Below are 9,728 nucleotides of genomic sequence, written 5' to 3'. Positions count from 1 at the left end.
TTGTGTGAAACAATACAGTTTATAAAAATGAGAGTGCAAAAATATTTTTATGATAAATGACTGTAAACGAGCACGTGAAGGCAGGGAAAGACGGATTGCGGGGGGCTTCAACCGAACTTGGAGCCAAGGACATTCCATAGACACATAAACGTGCTGCTGTCAACCGCACACGCACATGCCGGCACACCCACACACGCACGCCCACACACACACTCGCACACACACCCGCACACACACACGCCCACATAGGGACATCTATATGACAGGAGCATTTTGGCGTCGACATTGACATTTCCGGCCGCCGAGGGAAAGCGGGAAAGGTACGGCAGCAACAGTTGTCCTTTGTCACCAAAGCCCCCCACCCCCGCCCCCTTCTATTTTTCACCCCATCCCCTGAAAATTTCCCACGCCCGCAGCGACATGTGTCACACGCACACACACTGACGTAGTCGAGTTTTTTTTTCTTCATATTTTCCGACTGATAGATGGCAAGTTTGACGATCTTGTTGCCGAAATAAAGCGATAAGTGCTGGAAAAGTGTACTTTGCCCTAGCCACATGTTCATAACTAGAATAAAACCCAGCCTTGAAATTAAAAATGGGAGATGTAAAATACTATACAATTCCCGTATAAATATCAATTGAAATTTCTTCGGTCTTTTTAAATGAATGATATTTCCTTTCTGAAAAATTGCTTTTTACAAGTTTTTAAGGGTTTGTTAGATTGTCACAAAATCTGGAATGCCAAAAAGCTACAGACAAGCTCAATTTAAGCCGATAGAAAAAAATCAATTGAAATAATCAGGACTGTTCTATAAAAAAAACAACATTATTATCTAAATATTCTAAATAATAGGGTAATAAAAAAGGACCTTAAATAGAAATTATAAAAAAGTAAAAAAAAACAATTTTTATCATATTCTTATCTCATATCTCTCTAGAAAATTAAGATATGAGATTTTGGGAGCGGTAAGCTCACAAGTAATGAAATAAAATTAAACTTTTTTTTTGGATTGACTACTGACTCAATTCTTTTTGGTTTGGTTTGTGTTACGTTCACTCATTTTAATGTTAGTTTTAATGGCTTCCCCAAGGTCATAATATAATTTTCTTGAACTATTCGGCACACTCAATAAATACAGCATTAATTTCGCCCTGCTGTACAGCTTTTAAGGACCCCTACAAAACCACTTCGCCATCTGTTGCGGTACTCCATATAAACTCAATATTATGATAATGCCGAAAACCGTACAATTCCATTGGCAAAAGTTATTGACCGCATGCCGAAAGTTTTCATAGATTGGAATTATTTTGGCTTCCTTGCCGGTTGGCAAGTTTTGCGTGTACAGTCAACCGAAACTTATTATTAATATCCTTTAGTGTGCTGCAGTGTGGATTTTACTGCCAAGCTTAGCTTCTGCTATTTGTTTAATTAGATTTCTCAAGTGGGAACCTCAGAAACCGCACATTTTCTCAAGACTTTCGTTAGCGGACGGGCAGCGGGGGGTGTTTTCCATTGCAGGCGGGTGCAATTTTTCGAACTGTTGCTCTTGGAAAGGGCGGGAAAACCGCAAAGGAAAATCCCTCGGCCAGTCTCCCGTTTTCATTCCTATCGAAACAAAGCTATTTTTCAATGGAAGGGAAGGGGGATGGGGGAAGGGTGAAGGTGGAAGATTTTCCTCGCTGTCTCGCAAATATTTCAGTGAGAACTTTAGCATTTTGTGCACTTTAATTTGCGGTGAGCAGAACTGGCAAAGTTTTTCCCCGACCTTAGACCCAAAAACCCGAATGACCGCATCAAAGAGCCACTGCGAGGGCCATTTGTAAACAGACAAAAGCTAATAGCTGCGGCACGAAAACTTCCACCAACAACCAGCAATGAAACTTGCATTTCCCCTCCTCTCAACTAATTCCGGTTTCTTTACAATATTTGGTTTTTCCATTGTTCTCCAACTATTCGCCAGATTTCCATCCGACTCAATTAAGAATTTCGCTGGGAAAAAGTTTTGGCAAGCATGACGTGCCAAAGGTAAAGATAAATGAAACTTTCATGGCGTATCATACAAATTGAATGGATTTCGATTAGGATTCAGTTATTTGTGTCACAACTTCCTAGGCGATATCTATTTTAAATATTTCGATTTATTATATTTATTCACTTAGAATATGTAACACAATTTAAAGTACGTGAAAAATAATGTCTGATTAAGGTTTATTTTGAAACTCGCTCTTCCATTCAATCGGGGTTCTTTTTCTTGATGCTGTAAATTAATAAATATTTAATAAAATAATTAATTGAAAATCAAATAATTCGCATAGAGGTTTCTCTAAAATTCGTAGAAGGTGAATTGGTTGCTAGAAATTCAGAATTGGCTGTCGCCGTCTTAAACTCTCGTTAGGTTAATCGCAAAGTGCCCTAATTGAATTTCATTTCGCATTAAAGCGCCCCAGTGGGCGTGGCAGTGGGTGGGCTAACCAATCTGGGCATTATTAAATTATCCCTTAGACACCGCAATCGCACTCCACCCCCCTCCCCCCATGGAATTCCTCTCAGTCGGTCTTGGCTTTTGTTATTATGAGCTTTGCTTTGGCTTTTTGCCACTTTTCAGTTTGGTGCCAGGCGCTTTTCAGTCATTAATCTTCTTTGACGCGCTTAAATCACATGAATAACAAATTAGATGGCATATTAGTACGTGGCTTTACCGCCTTTGTAATATTTTTTTTTTTTAAATCCGACAAAATGTCAAATGTTGTGGTACAAAAAAAAAAAAAAAAAGTGAAAGAAAAAGGGAAACAAGGGAAAAAGAAAGCCCACAAAAAGAAAGGGAAATGAGAGTGAAAATTAAATAACAAAGAGATCTCGCTCCCTTGGCTCTATATATTTTTGCATAATTCATTGGCCTGTCTAACGGTGCGTATGCGTTATCCCCACTTTCCCCTTGAGCTTTTCCGTATCCCCCCCCACCGCCCCCCCTCCCAAGCACACACACATATTTTTCGCCTCTTTGTGCTGTCATTTTGCTAATTAGCTACGCATTTTCATTGTCGTTAAAACTCCTTTCATATGCATATTTACCCACTCCGCTGAGTATTTATGTTTTTCGCCTTGTGTCCTTTCATTCTTTTAATGCAATTTAATTATTTTGCTATATGCTGTATGTGTCACAGACAGAAAGACAAAGCCCATGTCTTGTGACATGTGCCACATACCCCAACCTTTTTCCGCCTGCTTTCCTTCACAATTTGATAAATTATATGCATTTTTAATCTAATTAAATTGCAACAGGCGGCAAATGTCACTGGCTGCTGTTCTTTTTTATGGCCGTCGTCTTGTCATGATAAATGTGTGATATTACTACAAAATCCAGCAAGAATGCCTGAAAAATGTCTCTCACCCGAAGAAATCTTAATTCCTATACTTGATATTCGTATATTCTATTCGTTGGAAAGTATGTAAAAGGTTGAAGAAAGCGTTTCCGACCCTATCAAGTATATACATTCTTGATCAGGATCAATAGCCTAGTCGATTGGGCCGTGTCCGTCAGTCCGTCCGTCTGTCCGTATAAACGTCAAAGTGCTAATATCCTTGCAGTAATGCTAAATTTGATGAGTACCACCTGCAACATGCGAACCCATGAACAATAGTGTCTTCAAGCTGGAAAGTACCTTTTTCCAGATAATTGCCCCAAAGCCCCTTTGACACCCACCAAAATGACTTAACAAAACCTTAATAAATTAAGTATTTAATAATGAAGTGTTAAATAAAGTTAAGCGGAAACTTGCATAGTCCCCCAAACTCCGTTTTATTAGGGACTGTCCTTGAATAAATGTTTCCGGATTCAGGATTCGGTTTCAGGACACAAATTTAGCGAAGTCCACAAAAAGTTTACCAACCCTCTCCACTTATCCGTATTTATGTTACTAAAATACGCAGATCAGTCGTCAAATAATCTCATAATCATTTCATCAAACGAAAACAAATTAATACCAGACACCATTAAGAATACAGTATAGATTTATTAGTTTGTATTAATAATCAATTATTTGATACTTAAACAGTGCGACTCAATGACTTGGCCCTTATCATCATTTCGACAAAGGTAGCTGATTCATCCCAATTTATATACCAGTACCACTTAATTCCTCTACGACCTTTGCCATCTTTGAAGTAATTTCCATTGAGCGTACTGCAATTTTAAGTGATTATAATAAGAAGATTTAATAAGAGCATAAATAAACAGGTATACCTAGGTGAACAGCTATTGTGCCACCATGCACCATATTCTAAGGCACAATTTCCGTTACTTTTATTGTCATTATCCCGATCAAATGTGGAGAACTTTTGGTTCTTATTTTCTGTGAGGGAGTCTCCGGCCTTACCAGAATATTTCCCTAGATTCTTTAACTCGTACAATTCCTCCTCACTCCCAATCTTAAAGTCATCGTATTGAGCGTAACTGGTGGATCCATCAACCTTGCCAAGTTTAATGTAGAGTTCGTGGGGTCGTGCCTCAGTCATCCGATGCAATTTTTCCAGCCCGATGAAAAATTCTCCACTGACATTCCCAAATCCAGATTTATAATCATGCCAGTTTCTCTCGAAGTCCTCGGATCCGTCAATGCGTCTCTGAATTACAGTATAACCAGGTGGAGACGAAGCACATGGCGCTTTAAAGGGTTCAAGACCCCGAAGCTTTATTTGGTAAATGAAATTGGTTCTGCCATTGGGACAAGAGTCAGGTAAATTGTCATCAGTTTTCTGCAATTCCGAAAGCTGACTAGATAGTTCTGATTTTGTTTTCTCAATCGCTTTAATTTGTGTCGTAAGATCAGAGATTTGTTTATCTTTATTTGTAAGGTCCTCCTCTTTCACCTTTAAAATATCCTCTTTGCTTTTGGTTTGAACTTCCGATATTTTTAACTGACTCTGCAAGTCTTTTATAGTATCTTTCAAAGTATTAAGTTGGCTTTTCAGCTTATCGTTGGCATCGGCTGTTATTTTTATCTGTACACAATGATTTAGAAGAGGGGATAAAATAATAATAGCTGCATTGCTTTTCAATATTCTAATTAGTTGGTTCCTGCGGTAAATCTTAAATTGAGGTTAACCCAGGATGTTTTATCAAAAGTAAATCAATAGAAACACTTTCAAATACACCGATAAATGGCAGCGTCAATCCAAAACTAAAATTAATGCAAGGAAAGAAATTTGAAAATTACCTAATACATAATTCCAGTGCAGTATTATTGGTTAAAAAAAAACATTTCCGATAGGATCGCGAAAGGATGTCTAACTATCCGTAACTCACCGTTCTAAGTTCCTCCATTCTGTCGAATCTCGCATCCAGTTTGGTCTGCAGAGCCTTAATTGAATTCGCGAAGTCTTCTTTTGTGATGATCTTGCTCCCAAGTTCCTGCAGTTGGTTCTTCATTCCGGCCTTCAGATCTACTTGTCCTTGCGCCGTGGTCATCCTAAAGGAATCCTTAAGAGCTGTCTGCCCTGCCTTGATTTCATCCAACGTCATTCGCATACTATCAGTATCGTCGATTATCGGGTTGAGAGCGGCCAGGCAAAAGGAGCCACACTGCCTTGGCTCATCTTGGAGAACGCACAACGACTGATCCTTTGAATTCAACCCAATTCCTCCTTGTACACTTGGAAAAATTAATAAGCCAAGCAAAAAGGATAATAAACTCAACATTTTAAGACTTTCCATCTGCTCAAATTGAATTCAAAAAGTGTACTGAAATGAAGCTATTAGTTGAAGAAAGACGAAGCCTAAAATATTGCTGATAAGTGACTGTTATGGTATACAACATACATATAAATCTCCCGTCGCCGAAAATGGGAAGTAGATAAATACATTTGTGCTTAAAATATAAATGGATGTTTTTGTTCATTTGGAAAACAACAAATATGCTTTATTAAATTCGTTGTTACCCGGACTGTACAAATTGAAATGGTTTTTTTTTTTTTGGGTAGGGGTAATGCCAAAAAAATAATTTTCTAGAGGCAGATTTATCCGCATTTCGCGGGATTTGCCCAGCCATTAAATATCTGCCTATAAACATGGCCTGGGAATAATTTCGCGATAAGCTCAAACCATGGACAAATATGCATATTTATGTATTTATGTGTGTGCTATTATAAGCGATTTCGCTTTTTTTAGCTGTATGCTTGTTATGCGATAATTGTATTTAAGGCACAAGCCGCTTAAAATCAGTTTTCCATTCCGCTTCTTTTTCAAATAAATATTCAACCATAAACGCACAGAAAAGCCAAATGATACGTCCACTGCGATAAATCGCATCAACTATTAGTGAAACCATATTAAAGTTGCTTAAATATGAATTTTGGGACTTATTCTTAGCTTACTATGTTTCCTTTCAATACCATTTTATAAGCGTTTAGATCGTATCATTCCATTTAATTATAAAAATAAACTAAATCTATGTACCTATACATAAATATACATTTTGCTGTGGTTAATAAATTAATAAAATGTACGTAAATACAAATGATAAATATATTGCTATGTAATCTATAAATTTAATGTAAATAAAATTAAATAAATATTTAATGTACAGCTTTACCTGCTAAGGAAATTGTTTTAAAAATCTTGTATAGTTAAACATGTTTAAATATTAGCAACCGGCTAAGAACAATGACGAAATTTCCTCAGTCTCTGGAACTTTTCCTACAATGCAACTTTCTGCCGCACACACACACACTGCAACAAATAACTGGTAGTTAACTGGAATTCCTGACTCCTCGACCATTGTACCATAAAGCAGCGCAACTGTTGCACAGATGAGAATAAAAAAAAAAAAAACAGAGGAAAACTTGGCCAAGGAAAAGCGGGAAAAGCCACTTGGAGGAAGCTAGTTAGCTAGAGAGAGAAAGGGCAGAGCCTGTTGCCACATAAACAGCAAATTTTATTAGATTACACATACGCCGGGTGGTCCCGCATGGAGAAGGCGAAAGCAACTGCATCGCATGAAAATCAGGAGGAGGAAAATTTGTGGTGGTGGGAAAGGCGAGGAAAAGCGGGGAAAACCAGCGACGGAAAGCGAAGTCAGAGTGCAAAATTTTTATGACTCCCAGCGGATGTTTTGATACGTTTTTATGAGACGCGCGCGTGCTGTAAGCGAACGCCGACTTCCGCTCGCCATAGGCCTCGTCTATAACGCCCGGCCACACCCCCTTTTCGCCACACCGCCCCCCGACCACCCCTCCCCCTTTTGACATCCAACAAACTGACACTGCCTTATCGCACTGTTGAGCATTTGCTTGATGTGCTCTAATGGAAAACGGCAGGGAAATCGAAAACAAGATGCGGAAATGAAAATATCGCAAATATCTAATCCCCTAAAATACAATATTTTAAATCAATCAAAAACCCCTTATTAATAATTAGAAGCGTACAATTTATTTCTTTAAAAAAATTAAAAACCATCAAACCATCACTTAATTTACTTTAAAAAAATATAATGACTCAATGTTCTTTACACAGAAAAGATTATAAAAAATATATGATTAGAAAATTCCAAGTAAATGTTTTCTATTTTTTCTTTCGAAACAGAACAAAAATGATTAAAAAATAATGAATAAACGACTCACTTCTCGGGGCTTTTGAAAATAATATATATATATATAATATATAAATTTTGTAGAAAGGTTTCCGTTTTCGTACTTCCCATCAAACTTTAAGCACTGCCATGTAGAGTATAGAAAAGGGAATATATGCATGTATCTAAATATTTGCCCGACTGTCTTTCGCATTTATTGCAGGGCGACCAACTAGGCGAAGATTGAAGTGATTGCCATGAAGTCGAAATTGGTTCTGACAGGGAAATCGGCCCTTTGCATAAACAAATTCATCGGCAGTTGGCAAAAGGAACTCGAATTGATGACACATAAAAGCAAGTGGGAGCCAAATAAAATGAGGGAGTGAAAAATGGACCAAGGAGCTCATGGCATTTTATTTACCCATAAACGGGGACGAGGGTTAAAAGGGGTTGTTTTAAACCAACATAAGATTGAAACTTTTTTTTTTAAGTTTCTGTTTCTAGAACTATGTTTGCTGATCAATTGCCCGATTCTGTGCTTGAATATTTCATTTTTAAGTCAATAAATTTTATTTTCTAGATAGAAAGATTTTAGATTGAAGACTAGTTAATCATATTCGTTTAATTATTTATTTAAAGATGTAAGCCTAAAGTTATTAACTAAATTTACAGCGGGGGATAGCGTCCATAGCTACTACGACTTTCGGTTAATCAACTACAAAAAAAACCGGGAAATGTTCTTAATAATAATTTAATAAATCATATTTATACATTCAAGTTCATGAAATCAAACATATTTTCAGAAGACCTTTTGAAATCATATATTTTCTTGTAATTCGATAGAATAGTTTTACAACAAAATAATTATCAACAAATACACAATCGATTATGGCCGATATGCTTGACATGTTTTCGTAATCAAAATCTTTACGAGCCAAACATTTATTTCGTAGCAAATTCGAATCGTGTCCAACTTTTTGCACAGATCTCTGCTAATTTAAATCCAGTGAAACCTTGGAAAATCTTGAAAACTTTTCCCTCACATCTCTCTTGGCATTTCCCCATAAATCTCCGCCTCGATGGCTGACAAACGTTTAACTCCATGGCTTCGCCGTCATTTGGTTTGAAGTTGTGGGACTAACTAACTATGTGACCCGAACCCATAACACATTCCTCTCTTTAAAAGTTGCCCAAACTTTGGCAGCAGCCCTCTTACATTATCCTCGGTGCGGCAGAATGCCCCTGGCAAAAACCTTAGCCCCCGGAAAACCCCTTTTTTCCTTAAGGAAAATCCCATCCCCCTTTCCTACATTCCCCACTTTTCCATGGAGCATACTTTTCGGGCATGGCAAATGGCAGCGCTGATTTACTTTGCAATTACAGCCAACTGAGTGCCTGAGATGAAAGTGGGCGGTGGGCGGTGGGTGGTGGCTGGCAGTGGGTGGTGGGTGGTGGGGGAGACATGGCCGGAGGAGAGGGGGCCCAAAGCAATGAACTAGAAAGCTGTCTGATTAGCGTGCAGCCAGCAAAAGTTTCTCCACTCGCACACACACACAGATTTATTGAGCCCGCTGTCCGCGTCAATAATTTGCATGGGTTAAACGTACAGGAGGCAAGAAAATCCGGGGGCTAAGTCAACCTAGACCCCCAGCCCCGCCCCTTAACCCCTTAACGCCCCCATGCCTGACTTCCTGTGTCAATGGCCAGGGATTTACCTATGTATGTGAAGGCGGGAGAGAGTGTAAAAGCGTGTTTGGAAAAAAAAACTTTCTACGCTTCAGATCGAGTTTCTTATTCTTCGCTTTTCTACAGGGTATGTCTAATATAAGAGGACTTTTGCCACAAACAACATTTTGAGGGACGAAATATTGGATAACTAAACATATATAAACAAAATTCTCTATTTGGCAAATTGGACTTAGCAATTTATGTAAATAATCCAAATAAATTCAACATTTTTAATTTAAAGATTTCGTATGCACCAAAAACTTTAATCAGTTTCTTTCCATGAACTTTTATAAAAAGTTACATAAATGTAGTAACTTGTATTAATTACATTTTATAATAAACAAATAGCCATTTTTCAATTACAGGGCTAATAAGAAAATTAGGTTACCGCAACTGTAACAAAAAAAACTTAAAAAACTCCATATTTATTTA

General features: G+C 37.8%; 1 protein-coding gene across 1 annotated transcript; it reads right to left on the bottom strand.

The window, feature by feature from the left end:
- Positions 1-4,050: 4,050 nt before the first annotated feature.
- LOC108046076 (fibrinogen-like protein 1) lies at positions 4,051-5,524 on the bottom strand. The gene is made up of 3 exons (XM_017125630.1): positions 5,309-5,524; positions 4,247-4,626; positions 4,051-4,186 (listed from the first exon to the last, which is right to left on the bottom strand). The coding sequence occupies exons 1-3, from the start codon at positions 5,522-5,524 to the stop codon at positions 4,051-4,053; spliced, it is 732 nt and encodes a 243-aa protein (XP_016981119.1).
- Positions 5,525-9,728: the final 4,204 nt, after the last annotated feature.

Source organism: Drosophila rhopaloa, unplaced genomic scaffold (assembly GCF_018152115.1).
Source record: "Drosophila rhopaloa isolate 14029-0021.01 unplaced genomic scaffold, ASM1815211v1 contig_3, whole genome shotgun sequence".
Lineage (NCBI taxonomy): Eukaryota > Metazoa > Arthropoda > Insecta > Diptera > Drosophilidae > Drosophila > Drosophila rhopaloa.
The sequence above is the reverse complement of the archived record's forward strand: the minus strand, read 5'-3'. Positions and strand labels throughout refer to the sequence as shown.

Coding starts and splice junctions, on each gene's coding strand:
- LOC108046076 (XM_017125630.1), bottom strand. CDS start 5,524: ATGACGTTGGATGAAATCAAGGCAGGGCAGACAGCTCTTAAGGATTCC. Junction 4,627..5,308: donor GAATGGAGGAACTTAGAACG/GTGAGTTACGGA, acceptor ACTGTAATTCAG/AGACGCATTGACGGATCCGA. Junction 4,187..4,246: donor CACAATAGCTGTTCACCTAG/GTATACCTGTTT, acceptor TTAAAATTGCAG/TACGCTCAATGGAAATTACT.